The sequence below is a fragment of the Apis laboriosa genome, unplaced genomic scaffold (assembly GCF_014066325.1).
Source record: "Apis laboriosa isolate Shangri-la unplaced genomic scaffold, ASM1406632v1 scaffold112_cov148, whole genome shotgun sequence".
NCBI lineage: Eukaryota > Metazoa > Arthropoda > Insecta > Hymenoptera > Apidae > Apis > Apis laboriosa.
The window spans coordinates 1,096,320-1,114,116 of NW_025220865.1; the positions used below are offsets into that span (position 1 = coordinate 1,096,320).

A 17,797-nucleotide genomic window follows, 5' to 3' on the forward strand; every position below is an offset into this window, starting at 1 on the left:
ATGTAATAATATATATATATATATTAATAATATATATAATAATAATAATATATATAATAATAATAATAAAATATAATATGGCGACGTACGAGTTTCAAGTATAGAAAATTTTCAAAAGATTATAAATCAAAGTAACAAGAGTTCTTAGAATGTAATAATATATATATATATATATATATATATATATATATATATATATATAATAGTAATAATAATAAAATATAATATGGCGACGTATGAGTTTCAAGTATAGAAAATTTTCAAACATAGTAACGAAAGGATTATAAATCATTAAGAAAGGATTATAAATCAAAGTAACAAGAGTCCTTAGAATGTAATAATATATATATATAATAATAATAAAATATAATATGTCGATGTACGAGTTTCCAAGTATAGAAAATTTTCAAACATTATAACGAAAGGGTTGAGAAGATTATAAATCAAAGTAACAAGAATCCCTAGAATGTAATAATATATATAATAATAATAATAAAATATAATATGGCGACGTACGAGTTTCCAAGTATAGAAAATTTTCAAACGCGAGAATAATTTATTCCAAGAACCTATCCTTGAGATCTTCGTCTCATCGTAGGAAATCTGGAAAGATACTCGTCTTTCGATTTCGAACTGATCCAAAGGAAGAGAGATAATTTTTTCAAGGTATGGAACAAGTGACGTCGCCGATTCGAAACAGCTCCTCGGATGTGGAGGCGAAAATCCGAATACAAAGAGGAATTGTAAAGGAAGAAGAAAGGGGGAAAAAGGACGGAAGAAGAGAGAGAGAGAGAGAGAGAGAGAAAATTTGGAATTCGATTTTCGCCGCGATACAGAGGGTTGAATGGGGAGTCTTGGCGGGTCATAGAAGGACGGAGGAGGAACGAGTTTCTCGTCCCAGATTGGGAAACGGGTGGGATTACGTAAAAAAAGGAGTAAGTCAGATTGCGCATCGGCCAGATGGCAGGCGCTCACCCTCGTAAACCCCCCCCCCCCTCTCTTTCTCTTCTTTCTTGCAACGCGTTTCATACGTGTTGGATTTACCTGGCTACTCTCTTTTTCCCTTCGTGCAAGAATAAGAAAATTGGTGGACAAGTTGAAGTCTTGTTTCTTCGAGATTTTGAAACTTAAACATTATCTTTTTACTTATAGATACATTTAAGAAGAAAAAGAAGAAATATATAGATAATATTTATTTAATTTTAACATCGATATAAGAAGAGAACGAACTAGTTATAATGATTTTTCACAAGAAAATGCGAAGCAAATAATACTCTGATACGTGTTTCAATTCTTCTTCGATCCATTTTAAACCTTTATATAATTTTTCTCAAGAACTCGATGGCCGTATTACATTTATTCCTGTGATTGTGAGGTAATTATTGAGGTTACAACCTTAGTTACAACTTTCTGGTCCGTTCCACCTCTAGCACCGAATTTCACGACAAGAATGTGTGTATTCCCCATTGTACTTATATATATATATATATATATATATACACGTGTCTAGGGATCGAGATAGTGGTGGTCGAAGATACAGGATACGACAGAGGCACGTTGTGTGCGGCTTAGATTTCGAAAAAGGGGTGGATCCACCCCTTTCATTCTATTCTCGGTCAATGGTGTCCTTCGGCCCTCGTTTCGCTTCTTTCCCCGTGGAACGAATATATATATAGAGGGACGAAATTTCCCATTGAACGAATCCAAGAGGAGGGGGCTCCTCGAGCTTCTTCGCGTTTCACAACGTGTTAAGGGGTTTCGTGTAATATCGAACGAGGCTATCCCCACCCCCTTTTTTGCTGCAAATGGAATTCGATTTTATTTCGATTTTCTGAAATTTTTCCTTTTTTTAAATGGATTCTATTTCCACGTTGATAATAAAAATTTTGGCCAACAATATCGAATATAAATATTAATATATTTATTCATTTATTTATTCGAACTTTTAAAACTTTTACTTTTGAAATCGTTTTTACTCGATAAATAAATTTTGTTCGATGAAAATCGTCATCGTTTTGTTGAAGATCATTGTTTCGAAGATAATTACTTGAAAAATAGTATTATATTTATTATACTAAAAATTTATACTATATATTATATATATATAATTATACTATATAATTTATACTATAAATTTGGTATTATATTTATTTTACTTGAATAATAGTATTATATTTTTCCATCCGCGTTGTTGACAAGCAAATGGAGGTAAAGGATTGAAATTAAAGGGTGAATGAAGAATGAAAAAAGGCGAGTGATTAAAACGTTTATCCTCGATGGGAAAAGAAAAATCGAGAAGGGGTGGGGAGAGGGATTCGATCTACGCCCGATTTGCAATTTTGTACGAGTCATCCATCCCGGAGAAGAATAGTTGGCCGGGTAATTTGAACAGGTTCACCGTGACTTGGCAAGTATCTCCTCGAGAACGAGATCCTTTTAAGAAGCATCTTCGTCAACCAGATGTTCGATTCACTCGGAGCAAACCAATAACATAATCGATTACCCGTATGTTGCTTTTGCCAAAAGAAACGTTCCAGTTTTCGCTTCCAATCGGATCTCCTCCATTGAAATTTGATTCGAAGACGTTATTAATCTCGTTATTACTTGGCACGTTGCTTGAAAAACGGATAAACTTCGTTTCAAGAAAACGTTTACATACAATTTTTGACGCAAAAGAAACGATAATTCAACATACGTGATACGAGATATAAAACGAGAAATTTTTCAAATCACGTCGAGTATAAATTTTATTTCAAGTTATGAAACAATTTAATAACCAATCGAAAATATATCAATTTATATCAGAAATAATCGATCCCAATAATCTTGATACGTACCATCACGTTTTTAATAAAATAAGCTGTAACAAAAAATAAAAACAAAGTTGACTCAATTCCCTTTCGAAAATCGGTTTACTCATCGACACGAGTTGGATAAGAAAACCGGCCAACACGTCCAAACTCGCCACGATTAATCTTGTCGCCAATAATTTGCTGTTTACTTTGCCCAACTATATGCGTAACATTTTTTCCCCCCTGCATGGCCTGGCGAGCCACTTCTTGGTCGCAAGACTTGCCATCTTCTTCGTCCTCCAACTCTCTCGCGTTTAACCAGCGAGGCTAACCAGTTAACCGTGAGGCACGAGGAGGACGTGCGCCGGAAGTTTACTCGGCCAAGATTCTTGCCGCGTTCCGGTTGTGCGTCAGCGCGCCTCGACAAATGCGCCAAGTTGGAGGGAGGTTGGAGGGGAGGGGAAAAAACGTCCACTGTTGGAAACGTTACAACTCTGGAAAATGGAAGTCTTCAACGCGTATTTCGTATTTTCGTCGTGGACGACGATTGGGTGGACGTTTAACTTGAACTTGAATCGCGGTACGATCTTTTTGGAGATCGTTGGAAGAATAAAATTCGTCGAGAAGAATATTGAACGCTGTACTGATGACAATGGAAATTTTATAAATATTTTAATCAGTGATATTTCATTTCCTCTGAATTGAAAACGTTGCAAGCATTAAAATTCGAGAAGAATATTGATAATTCGTTAACGACAATGAAAAGTGATTTTATAAATATTTTAATCGGCGATATTTTATTTCCTCTGAATTGAAAAGCGATTGGTGGAAGCGATAAAACACGATTATCAAATTTTATCAAGACGTTAATAAATGATTTAAAATATGTGTTTATTCATATATTATAATAAAAATGTTATTTCACGATTTATTATTCAAGATAATAAATCTTTCCTGTTCAATGATCATTTTATATATTTGGGTTTGAACAAAAACGCGAATGACGTGTAATTCTTCTTGTTTATAACTCTATTGGAACTTAAAAAATCATAATGCAAGGGGTTAACAATCTGTGATCTATCTGCGTCCATATTGGATTGATCGATCAGAATATTTTTATAAAAACGAGAAGGCAGAAAGTCGAAAAACAATTACATATATATATATATATATATTCACTTTTCTCATCCGAATTTTATTAAAAGTTGAAGAGAGAGAGAGAGAAAGAAAATTCTTAACGATAATAAAAACGTTAAATCATCAACTCTGGCGACGATGATGATACGGAGTGCAACGACCCCAGATTATCACGAGTATCCACCCCCATAACACTCCTGGGGCATGCCGCGCCCCTTTCGGAGGAACTCTTTCGAATGGGTCCATCATTACGCCGTTCCTCTCGCGCATTACGAGCACGGAACGCGTGTTTCATCATCCGTGCCGGCGGCTACGATGCCGTGCGAGAAAATTCACAAAGTCGTCAAGTTGAGAAGAGGAGGAAGAAGGAAGAGGAAGCGTGTGAATAAAGACGTCAGACTTTCGAGCTGACGTGTATCGTTTTGTTTAACTGGGATCCGCAACAATAGGACTGTATAATTGGTTGTTTATTTTTTTCACGAGCTAATCGAACGTTTATCCAGTCAATTTTATTCTAAACCGGGGTTGTTAATTATTTCGAGAGTTATTTCGAGAGTGGCATTTCATGGTTTATTTATTAAGAAAGATTGGTTCGTCGTTGTGTTTTTCGTGCAAAGATGCAAGAAAGGAGCATCTTCATATTTTATTTTTTTATTAATATATAGAAGATATTATTTATTAATATATTTATTTCTATATTTATTAATATAGAAGATGGAGAAGATGTATTAACAGTGTGGAAACTGGTTTTCAAAATTTTTAACATTGAAGATGCGCCAATTGAAGACAAAATAAAGTCGACAACTCGAGAAATTGCTACGAGATTGAATTTGATTGTCGAATTGGATTGTGAAGCGACTTGGATTCGAAGCTCGAAAAATTATTTTTCGAACAACCCAATATATTATCATTCGAAGTAATGATAGAGTGAACTCTTACGCTTCTGTATAGTTATATTAAAATACAGTTAAATAATATAAGAAAAAAGAAGAAAAGGAAGAAATTGTTATGTTATTCCCCTGTGAATTTTATGAAAGAAGATAAAAGTTAAAGATGCTTTATTTAATTGAAACCCTACACATGACCAATAGGATAAAAACTAAAAAAAAATATTGAAATACAGTGAAACGTTTAATTAAACAATATAAGAAAGAAGAAGAAGAAGAAGAAGAAGAGATTATTACGTATTCCCCTGTGAAGTATAGTTTTATTTAATTGAAATCCTATACATGACCAATAAGAAGGTAAAAAAAAAAATATTGAAATACAGCGAAACAATTTAATTAAACAAGATAAGAAGAAGATGAAAAGGAGATTCTGTTATTCTTCTGTAAAATATAATTTTATTTAATTGAAATCCTATCCTAAGAAACAAAAACAAAAATACACAAGTTTACACGTTTGATTAAACATACGACGAATAGGATAAGAAAAAAAGAAAAGGACATTGTTACGTGATTCGAGAAGGAGAGAGAGAGAGAGAGAGAGGCCTAGAGTAATTTACGAGCCAATCATTCCCGTATGCATATGCTGGGGGAGGGGGAGGGCGGGCCGACAACCCTTTTTCGAGCCTCTTCAGCATCATCACACACGACTTAACGCGGGACCTCCCGCGCGGCTCGAAACCGTGCTTCACAGTTTTATTGGCTTAACTCACTATTTCACAGCCGATAGTGGATTAAAGAGATTAAGGCTGGAGAAGAGAGAGAGAGAGAGGGGGTCGTCCTCCAGCAACCTCCTCCGATGTTTTTTCCTATAGAGACATAAACTCGTCGAGATAACCAGGATTACCTTCTGTTTCTTTTTTTTTTCTCTCTTCTCTTTCTCTCCCTTCTCTCTCCTTTCGTTGCAACGAGCGTAAGTAGTAGAGGGTTTCGAGGCGTGGTTGTAAACTAAGATACGATAAAAACGCGATGCACGTGGCCATTGGCCAGGGATTTCAGCGTTGCGTGTTGCTCAGCGTCGATTGAGCCATCGAGCGCGCTTATTCACGCTTTTTCAACGCGGTTTTTAATAAGGGAGGTTTTCTTCGAGGTTTTCTGGCCTGGACGGATGCGCGTAATCGAGGAGCTGTATTACGTGAAATAACCCTCGATAAATCGAATCTCTCTTTCAAGTGGATAAGTGAAACGAGTTTGAGTCGAGTGGGTTTTGAGATTTCGACTCGATAGAGGAATATTTGTCGTCGTGATTACTTCGTTTTTGGGTATTGTATCTTTGATAAAGAATTGATAAAGGAAAAAGGTATTTTCTCTCTAGATAATTTTTCCTCGACCGAGTTTTCAACACCCTTTTCCACCCCAGCCAGGGTATCGAGCAAGTTCGTGAAGGGAGGGAGGGATATCATGTTCGAGTCTCGTGAACCTCGGTTCTCATGCTGTCACGATACCAGAACCGTGCGAAGTTGGCAAGAAAGAGAGAAGAGAATTGGGTCGTGCGAGTTAAAATCGGTCACTGTTTTTTTTTTCCTCTCCAAAAAAAATTGAAAATTTCCCTTCTTCTCCTTCCCTTTGTGTCTGCTCGATATTTGTATTTAAATTTATTTTGTTTTTTTTTTTTTTTTTTTTCTATTTTTTCAGTACGAAAGATTCCACGAATTCGATAAACGAGCGAGCTTGATTTGTCTTTTTAATCCGTATCTAAAACATTGTCTTTGTGTATTCAGTTATTCTTTAGATAATACTAAGGAAGAGAAGAAGTGCAAATATATGTAATTACTTTTAGTCAATTAAAGTAATAGTCTTTCAAATTAATGTCGATATGAATGGCTATTGAAATAGAGAAGCAGATTATATACAAATGTAAAGTCAAATTTCTTTCAAATAAAATTTCTATTGCAAATATTTTTATTTATATATGATCGAGTTTATCGAAAATCCGAACCATTTATATCACAATTTCGCTTAATAATCACCGAGAGAAACTAAGAAGCACATGTCTTAGTGTTGAACACAAGTTGCATTCATCGTAATTTTTTTTTTTTTTTTTTTCTAATTCGAACACACAACGTACTTCTTCAATGTACATTATTGAAAGATCGAGGAGGGGAGAGGAAAAAAAAAAATAAACAATTTTTTTCGAATTACAGTTCCGGCCAGGGACAATCAGCTTCTGTAAAGTTTCTCCTCGTCCCACCTCGTTCCTTCCTTCGATCTAATAAATTATTACGAGACGATTCGCTCGCCTCTTACGACATCCGGGCTTCTTATCGTTTCTGACCCATTTACAACTATAATTACGCGAATCGGTTTTATCTATTTATATATATACACATACATTTCTCGTACGCCCATCCATCGCCTCGCTCGTCAGCCGAATGTATAATTCAATCGAGGCGCACAGAATCGATTCCGATTCGACAGAGGTGTTCGGCTTGTTAAGGCGTCGATAAACGATATCCTCGCGCGTGTTCCGACCACCAGGTGAAAATGGAGCCTCTTAAAATACTCTTCTGGAAATTCGTTCGACCGATTGTCGAATTATAGGAAATAGATCGGGAGATGAAACGTTTCCTTATATCATTATAATGTCGAATTATAGGGAATAAATCGGGAGACGAAACGTTTCCTTATGTCATTACGAGTTATATATATTTCAAGTGGAAGCATTTGAGATCTTCGTTTCGTAATGAAAAGGACAGATAAAATTTTCTAAAAATTCATTAAACAATATTTTATATATATATATATATATACATATGCTTTGCCATCGTTTCTCGAATATTTCTTCATTAAAAGATTCATTATTATTATAATGAATTAATATTCGAAAATTTTTTGGAACGTGTGCGATGCGAGTAGCACATCTCCAATTTCCCCCTCTTCCTTTGTCCACATTTATTATACGTTTTCTTCTCGATTATTATCCTCCATCTCCATAATTTCTCCGCGCAAGAAACTCCCTCCTCTTTTACAAGGAAGGAAGGAAGGAAGGAAGAAGGGAGGGGGGAAAAAGAGGAAGTTCCATTATCGTTCCGCGTTGATGTCGATATACACACCATTCCGCACGATTCACGCGCGATGGTGGCCCATTCAAGTCTCGTTACGGTAACCATTGACTCGTTAACTCGCTCTTGGCCATTAATTCGCGATGCGATTGATTCACGAGAGGGTGAGAATCGTATCGAAGGTGTGAGAATTCCACGAATGGAATCGCGAAGAGAAATGTCTCTCCTCCCCCTCCTCCTCCGATTTTTCTCTGTTTAATTAAGAATAGCCTCGTGCAACACGATAAAGATATTAAGAATAAAAGTATCGAAAGATATTTTCAAAAGTGTATAAGAGAAGAAAAGGTTTTTATCTCGAATTTTTTTTCTTCTTCCTTTGTTTCTTTCAATAATCTCGATGATACTTATAGGAAATAAATTCGAGCAATCTCGAAACGTTGGAAACGATATTGTTCTTTTTGGAGAATAGAGAATCTTTGTTCCAATAAATACACGTATTTCTTTGTTTTTAAAATTAATATTTTTATATAGGAATGGGGAGAAATTCGTTGCTGATTGAAGGAAAAAATGAGGGGTTACTCGATAAGAGAAGTTCACTCCGGCAAATGAGAAGGGCACGGTGTCGAACGAAACGAGAATAGGCGAATGATAAGTTTATGGAAGTAATTTTATCTTTTCTATGTTTGTCTGACGTTCGTTTTCCATGCGATAATTCGACGAATCGAATGACGTTTACGATTTCTCGGTAATTCATGGTTAACGATTAGACGATTTTTACGTTGAAAAGGCTTAGGAATTGAATTAAGAAAAGAAAAGGTTTTTATCTCGAATTTTTTTCTTCTTTCTTTCAATAAGCAATATTGCTTTTGATTCTTTCGAGTATTTTATTGATTGTTGAGCGATGGATCGTTGTAATATTCGTGGCGTATGAGTATACATTAAAAATTGTTAATATCAAGGGAAAAATCATCTTTCTATACGTTTTTCTATTCGTTTTGATTTTTCATACTCCGAGATCGTCCGTATTAAAAAAGAAAAAGAGGGAGACAAAAGCAATGTGGTAAATCGTCGAGGTTTATTTATTTTTCATATTGCAAACGATAAACAAATAAAAGCTACGTATTGTTAGAAGCAAGAGACAATGCACAATAGTATCATGACAAGTGACGATGATTGACATCGAATATTCAATGAATGTAAAAATAAAGTCAGAAGATTTTTTATTGGAGGAAGGAGGGAGTGAGGGAATCGTAAAAATTTAAACATTTGTTCCTTGCACTTTGTTGTCATCGAAATTATCAATTACAATTGTCTAATAATTGTAAAATTAAATCGTCTCTCGAGAACTGCGTAAATTATCCCACCTATCGTCACCACCCATTCCACGCTAAACTTCAAGTTTCACACGGCACCGGGGAAAGAATTAAACAACACCCGCGACAAGTCAATTTATCGCGCCCAGTGCGGGGGCGTTCTTTAAATCGAGCCAGACACGACTCTCCTCCATCTCCACTCTCGGCCGACAGGAATTTATTCTTATAAAAACAATCGTCTCGGCCCCTTCCGGATCCTTCCCTCCCTCGCTTGAAACGTTCCATCACCGATCGACCAACAACGTTCCTCTTTATATATATATCTTCCACACCTTCCTAAAGTATCGCGCTAGTAAGCTTTTTCCTCGGCGGCGGGGGCCTGGCTTTCGTCGCGATAACCCCTTAATTGTGCATCGATATCGTTCCTCGTCACGGGGGAAAAAAAAAGGAGAAAAGGAAGAAGAGAACGAGAAAAGAAAGAAAATAAATAAAACAAAAGGGAAAAGATAATAAAGGGGAAAGTAGATTGCACGGATTGGGACCGGTGGACGGCAAACGAAAACGTGTCTTCCGATGGAATCCACTGCAGCATCGGTGAGATAGTGGTTGCTGTGATCGTCGAGGACCGGCTGTTGTACCCCCCTTTCCCTCCACCTCCTCCATTTCCCTACCCTTTCCGCACCGAAACGCGTTCGAACGGTCCTATCCTTTCCCCCACCCTTCCCCCTTCTCCAAAAGATCTCCCTGCCGCTCGTTTACTTCCCCCACTCTTCTTTCGGCTCCATCCGCCACAGTGTCGGGAGTCATCGGCTGGCCCTGTATCCTCAGTCTGTCAGTGACCGCGCAAGCGTGCGGTTCGTCCTCGTTCCGATACAGAGACAGAGAGAGCGCGTTTCACCCTTGAAAAGAACTTTCTTCCCTTTCGAAACATTTTCGATACACGTTTTCGTCGAGCATCGACGAGCGTGCGACTGGTGTTGTGTTGTACACGAATTTTCTCGTCGAATCGATATCTTTTGATAAAAAGTCTAACTCGACGTTGCTGGTCAATGTTGCTGGAAATATCGCACGAGTGAATTCAGTGGATTTTTTTATACGCAAGAATTTCACGCAAGATTCGGCTTTATATATATATATATATACTTGTGATACAAATATATACATATATTTTTGTTACGAGTGAACGACAAAGTTTACAAAGCGATTATAGAAAGTTGTTTTCTTCGAAGGAAGAAAAGAAACCTGAAGGACGAGTCACGGCTATCGATCAGCAAAACATTTCGCCGTTATTACGCATTTTCAACTCTTATCTGCGAATTAGTCGTATATCGAATATATTTTTCGACGAAGGTCGAAATTGGATCAAATCGTCCTCATCGTGGAACGTGGGAAAAAAATCAGTGATCACTTTTACCAGTGCCGTCTCTCCAGTGATTACGTCTCCGTGTATCGTCTAATAAATTCGAATAATATCGGCGTGAAACGTATTCGGTGAAAAGGAAAAAGTTCCTAAGTTAAGTTCCCTCTCCCTCCCCCTTTTCCTTTTATCGCTCGTGTTAGGAACCTCGTTGGAAAGTAGTGGCCGTTTAGGAAATTCGAAGCATAGTTCGCAGTACGTTGAACGAAGAAACTTTTCCGAAAGCTCGGCACGTGAACGGCGCGGGATGAGCCGGTCGACTTTGGACGGTGGCAACAAGAGAGGAGAGGGGAAAAAGATCGCAACGAAGGAGGGAAAAGCTCGTGGTGGTGCGAATCGCGCGAGGGAAACGGATCACCCCCCGGCGTTTGGACCCTGGCGTTGCTAGTATATAAACAGGTGCACGAGGGTAATTCCGCAAGCAACTTTCCACGTCGTGTGCTCCTCGTATTTCACGCGAACACGCGACGACCGAGTTTAATTTAGGATTTCGTGGCGTGGAGTTTCTCTGTACGTGGACGACGTTCGTTCCATCCATCGGCGTCCAAGGGCTCGAGAAGAAACCGGAAGGGATTCGTTGAGGAGAAGTGAGAAAATTCTCTCGTGTGTGCGTGTGTGTGTGTGTGTGTATAAGAAGAAGAAACGTATAAGATAAAAATTAAAGGAAAGAGAGGCGAGTTAACGATAAACGGTTCTCGGTTTATCGCGGGGGCATGTTCGATCGTCGATGACGAAAGGGGATCAAAGTTCGCGTCTCAATGTGCGATCCCACGGCTTTGTTGGACCTGGTGCCGAGCGAGGGATTACTCAAGCGGCCATCCATGGACTATAACGAGTACACGTACTGCTACGGTGGTGGTCGAGGTGGGTGGTATTTCTCTTCCTCCTCTTCCTCTTCTTCTTCTTCTTCTTCTTCTTCCCTTCTCTACGTGTTCTCGCGTAGTTTTTCTCCGCCAGAGATGTGGAACCAGTCGGTGCAGTCGTGCGCGTGTACGTGCAGGATTTTCTTTCTTTCCCTTCGTCCTCGATCCCTTCTCTCTCTCTCTCTCTCTCTCTCTCTCGCTCTCGCTCTCGCTCTCGCTCTCGCTCTCCCAATTCTTCTTTGAAGCGGGCTTCGAAAGACGAAAGGCGGGCCATCCATCGATCCTTCGATCCTCCAACGAAGATTTTTATGGCCGCGGGCCACCAAGCAACCGCGGTAAAAATTGTACGTGACGCGATTCGAGCCGATCGAAAAATGCTCGCCGGCATTTTGCGCGTTTGATCTTGTTTTTCGCGACCATCCCAGACTCGTCCCCGTTCGAACAGAGCGGAATTCTTCCCTCCTCCCCTCGGTTATGCGATTAATCGCTGGCAATTGGAGAATCTCTTCTAATCGATTCTTGAATATCCGACACGCGTTCTCTTTTGCCCTCTCGAACGACGACGATCCGTGTTATCCTTTTTTTTCAACTTTTTCATACTTTTTTCGCAGTGTCTGTCATTGTCGGAGAGAAAATATTCCGCTGTTGGTGCAGAGACGAGGGGGGGATTTCTTTTTCTTTTTTTTGATTAAAATTGATCGTCCCGCGCGAAAAAAAAAAGAAAAGGAAAGAGAGGGCGGATGAAGAAGAAAACATCGTCCCTCCCGTTCGCCCGATGGCAAGGTGGTGTCACGCAACTGCATTATCACGCCTAACGTATTTGTCACGTTGACGTTTCCAAATCGTGACGCGTAGAAATTTTTCACGCGACGAAAATGGGCAAGGATACGAAAAATTTCGCCATACACTTTCGAATATATATATATATATATATACACACACTTTATGATTACTGGAAAATACGATAAAAAAGAAAAACTCGCAACGTTTTTCGGATGGAAAAAAGAATACATACATATAAATTCTCGATTCTTCGTCGCGAATTATTCTTATACACCTCATAGAATTCGACTTCGTCGAGCACGAATTATTTTATCCGAGGACGATTAAACCCTTGGGTCGTCTTCCCTTTTTTTTCCTAAACGGGTGAAAGTGTTGCTCCCAGGGAAAATCGATCCGCGCTCAAAATAGGGAGAGGCGAGAACGTGGAGAGCTAGAGAACGAGAGAGGAGGGGGCGGGGATGAGGAGGCTTTTATCACGCGAACAGCAGGCCGATCGGTGGATAAGCCGAGATTTCGTGGTGGTAATCGATACACGCGCGCGGTCTAGAGCCTCCTGGCGCATGAATTTACACGGGGTTCAACGTTGTATACCGTCCGTGTATTTGCATGAGCCGCGGTGATATAAGCGCCTCGTAGGAAAATGCCTCGCCTAGAGAGAGAGAGAGAGAGAAAAAAACCCTTTTCCCTCCCTTCTTAATTGCTATGACGAAGGTTCTTTAAAAGTTTCGACCGCCCTGAATATTTCACGCGCCGCGACACAGTTGACGGTCTCTATGATTTATCAGGCGAGTTACACTCGCTCGATTCCACTGTCTCGTGGAAAAATCGAATTTATTATTTTTTTTTTTTTTTGTATCGTTTCTAGGATCTTAAGTAATTCGATGCGACGAGTTTTTAAAGTCAAACTTCGATAAGATGAGATGTGAAAAATTCTTTTCAGTTTTGAGATTCAAAAGAAGAGAATATATATATATGTAATAGTGATAGGATTTAGGCGAAGATTCGAATGCTTTCATTAATTTAAACAATTGCAATATATAGGGCGGTGTATTTCTGTTAAATGCGATAATGAGTGTTTCTGGCATCTTTCGTACACTTTGATTAATCGCTTCTTGTTTCCCGTCTGAAATTGTGTGACTATGCATTTTGTTGCGCTACGAAACTATATAAAATACCCTCGGTGAACTTTCTCATTTCACCCGACCGAGTAGAAACTATTACGTACAGAGTCTGCGCTCTACACTCCTGCCCATAAGTCACCGGATACTTGCCGTACAGTTTTGAACAATGCGTCTATTAAGATAAATTTTCGGTGAAGGACGTGCAAAGACGATATTACTTCTCTTGCGAGATCCGACTAGAGTAACTCTTCCACTTTTTCGTAATCGTTTTAACCCTATTCCTAAACTTTCTTATTTTTTGAGCGGCGGAAAGAAAGAAAGAAAGAAAGAAATTTTAAGCCTCGACAAAATTCGACAATGATCCTCCGTGGTTGTATATTTTTCCATTTACAAGAGAGGAAAGAAAAAAGCTTTCATCACACTTTTCCATCCTAAAATAACTCCGTCCGTTCATTCCGTATCTTTCCGCATCATCTTCTTTCAAAAGTCCATTAACATATACGGTATTCTCTCTTTCTTTCTCCGCTTGATCCGTAACGAAAATAGACGTAAAAAAAAGGGAGAAAGAAAATAAGAGAGAAAGGGGAAAGTCTCGTTTCCTTTCCTCCCTCGCCTCCTCGTGGGAGGAGGTTGGTCGAGGGCGTTGTATTTATCGGGCTGACATTTCCAAATGTCGCGCGGTTTATCAGGTGTTCCGCGGTGGTGGCGAGCTTTTGTGCGCATGCGCGCGGTCGCGGCCATGGGAACGGACGGGAGCACGCGTGCATCGAATCGACGACGTCATTAAATTTACATAATAAGGCGTCGCGTGGCCGTGTGTACGGGGTTGTGACTACCGCTATTGCCTCCGTTCGCTGCTGTTGTGTCGTCTATTGACACTTTGACGTGGTTATTCAAGTGCAGCTGCAACGATCGCTGCCAATTGAGAACGAATAATGTTAGGTTAGGGCGCATCGAATTGATGTTGGTAAAGGGATATTAATACGGTGTTAACGAAAAGTGGATTTCAGTTGGTATCAGTTTAGAATTCGATCGTTGGAACGAAAGAATTGAAGAATGGATGGAGGGAAACCTTTTCTCGAACGGATGAAAGTTTTTCGAAAGTGTGTGTCGAACAGTCGGTGTTTCGATTTAGGTTGGTACTATTGGACAGAGTTTGGTTAAGAGTGATTGGTTAAAAATTTCGAAAGTTTAAGTTACTTTTTAAAATGCTTATGAACAACGTTTGATTCGAGCAGTTGATTTCATTACGCACAATCTAGGCTCGTTCGGTGTTACGATTATTATTATTATTATTATTATTATTATTATTATTATTATTATTATTATTATGTTTTGAACGATAAATTATTAAAGTTACTTCGTTCGTGACTTCGACTATTAAATCGATGCTGTTGGAACAATATTATCGAATGGGGAAAGAGGAATGGAGATCTTTTAATTACTTTTATCGAAAAGTTTTCGTGTAAGCGAAATATTATATATACAAGGGGAAAAAAATTTAAATATAGCTTTCGTGATCGCGTTACATAATTATACGTAATCCAACGTGTGTTATATCAATTTTAAAATCTCGATTTATTTATTTAGGAACAATTACCTAAACACTTTTACAACGTGGAATTATTTTTAATCGCACGTGTCAACCTGTAATATTCTTAATTCAAAAACACTTTCATTCTCGATGATAGCGATGTAAGAACAAAAGAATCGTTGAAATTAAAATAATAATAAAACCCATTTGAAATTCATAAAGGGTATAATCGCTATACATCTCAACGAGATCGATAAAGTAGTAATTTTAACCCGCTCGTCTTAAATTCGATATATAATTAAGATAAAAATTTTCTTTTAGACGGACTACTCCATCATCGAAATCGCGAGGACACCACGTATATTCGGCTCATTGGCGCGCGAATTAAGAGGGAAGCGGAGATTAATAATTCCCCTATTGCGCAAGATGAAAAAGCGTAAACCTGGCCTCGATGTTTTTCGAGTATCGAGTATCGAAATGCGATAATTTAAACTCGGAATAAATCCCAATGGAGTTAATCGTATATTTATGTACGCATTGCCCATTAATAAACTGCTTGTTCGATATATGGAATACGGATTTTCTCGATGGAAAAATTGATGAAAATTAATACGATATTTCTTAATCTCTCGATTTTAATCTCTCAAAAAAGCCTACGATCGACGAGTTTATTTTATTTAGAAAGAGATTTGCGTAACTGGATATTCTGGAAATATCGAAGAAGTATCGTAGAAATTTTTCTAAGAAGTCGTCGGATGGAGATTGATCTGAATCTCTCTCGCGATATTACTTAAAAAAAAGTAATTGAGTTGCTAAGAGAGTTAAATAAACCAAGAGTTTTTTTACCGTTCGAAATTACAGGCATGAAAAGGTGTGTGTATCGCTTAAATGAGAAAGGTAAATAATCGTTCGCATTCCAACTTCCGGCTAAAAACTTAACTCGAACGTCCCAGCGAATTTAAACGATCCAAAAAAATTGGACAGAAGAGACTAACAAATTGCGCACGAGAGTCAAGTTTCCTTTTTTTTTTCCTCCAAAAATTCTCAAATTTCCACGTCCCCCTTTTTCACGTACGAGGTTTTAAACGAGACTTTGGCGCTCTTCCTCCTCCAAGCCGACGTGACGCGTTCAACTTATTCACTGGAACTATTTCAAGTTTCGAAGCGATCGGCCAAACCCGGGTGCACCATCCGGTGCTACGCTCTTGAATGCGCTGTAACGATCTGGAACGACGACTGGCCCGGACCAGGAGTCTCTCTGCTCCTTCCTTCGCCCCCCCCCCATTTTGACGAATTCAACTTTCGACTTTCGTCGAGGATCGAAATCGTCGTGAAAAAAATAAACTGTTCAACGGACGGAGGCAGAGATTCGATGATTTTTGCTCGATTTCCTTCTTCGTTAGATAGATAGGATAGTGGAAGACGAGAGAAGGGGAGAAGAAGTTGAAAGGCCGCGGTTTGTATGGATTGGAGAGTGGAGGATACTCGAGTTTGTAAATCGACCAAGTGTTTCTGAATCGGTGCAGAGTTTAAGATTGGTGGTACGCGTGGGTCTGGTCTTTTTCATCCATTGGTATACTCTTTTCTTTCTCTTCTTCTGCGTTCCGAGCTTTTGAACCGGTTTTCCGGGAAAAATACGCGGCCGAGGGTAAATAAATGGGGGGGTTGAATGTGTTTTATTTTTGCTAAACATCCGCACTTATTTATAGGGACGCCATTATTTTGCACGCCAATAAGCGGATTTCGTTTCGAAAAAAATAATCTATTCAAATTCCTATTGAAATTCGTCTCGACAAACCAACCAATTGTAACGTTTAATTATTCGTAATTTTGAGGAACTAGAAACTCGAAAATTTATATTGAACAAGAAAAGAAAAGAAACGAGAGATTTGGAAACAAAATTAATATCAAGAACAAACTTGTCCTCACTCGTAGTTACACTTTTGGATTTCAAGAATCGTTCACCAAATCACACCCCAACGCGTTGCACGTGCCACCTCCCTCTCTTCCCTACTAACTCCATCCCTCGCGTGAAACATCAGTTGCAGAATTGACATGGCGTCACGTAGCCACCAACCACCCCCCGGCCCCGAACGTTTCTATTATCGAGCCGGCCACGTTAAAATGCCCCCCTCTCCCCCTTATGCAACGCCTTGAATTACTCTCGCCCCGACGAGATTAACGTCTCTAATACCAGTAGTAACAGTGGCGGTGGTAACGAGCGTCGAACGAAAGTCGGGAAGGGGGAGGGGGAAAGTGAAAGAGAGAGGCACGCGCGTGGTTATCACGGGCTGCTGATGAGACGACACCCAGACGTCCCGTGAAATTTAATTGGCGACCAGGCTCCTCTTCTCCTCCTCGATGAAACTTTGACGAGGCAATTTACCTCCTCGACAGGTGTTGGAGGATTTGGCCGGGCTAGATTTCCCTATCTGGCTCTGGCCGTTTAACCACTGTTGCAAGAAATGGAGAAGGTAAATTATTCAAAAATGCTTGTTAAATGAAATGCGGCAAAAATCTGCACAGAGAAAGAGTTTATTTTTTTTTGGCGATTTTTATTATCGAGGAATCTCGCGAGAAAGAAATGATAAAAACGATGTACATTAAGTGGGACGATTGGTAATGAAAGGGTTAAATTCAGCCGTTTATCAGTGTATTTATCGCTTCCAGTACCCTCAGTCGTTGTTTCTCGAGAGGAAATACAATTCTCTTCGAGTCGATCCACCGATAAGGTTCCTTTTTTATTCTCAAAGATTCTATGCTCTTTTACATTTTATTCTATTTATTCTATTTTATTCTACACTCTTAAACAAGGACTTTTCTCATTTCCAAGACGAGAATATCCAAAACTATATATCGTGAAATTAGTATAGAAACCTTTTCTCCACCCC

General features: G+C 39.0%; 1 protein-coding gene across 4 annotated transcripts in view; it reads left to right on the forward strand.

The window, feature by feature from the left end:
• The window catches only part of LOC122714048 (teneurin-m), a 604,012-nt gene that overhangs the window by 537,965 nt on the left and 48,250 nt on the right, over positions 1-17,797 (forward strand). The window contains exon 1 of one of the 4 annotated variants that reach the window (XM_043935052.1): positions 10,979-11,469. The exons of 2 other annotated variants lie outside the window; for them this stretch is intronic. In XM_043935052.1, coding sequence (XP_043790987.1) covers positions 11,364-11,469 — 106 coding nt within the window. In that variant the 5' untranslated portion in view covers positions 10,979-11,363. Of the gene's footprint in view, positions 1-10,978; positions 11,470-17,797 lie in introns of those variants that run through there. One more of the 4 variants, XM_043935079.1, reaches the window with a different exon arrangement.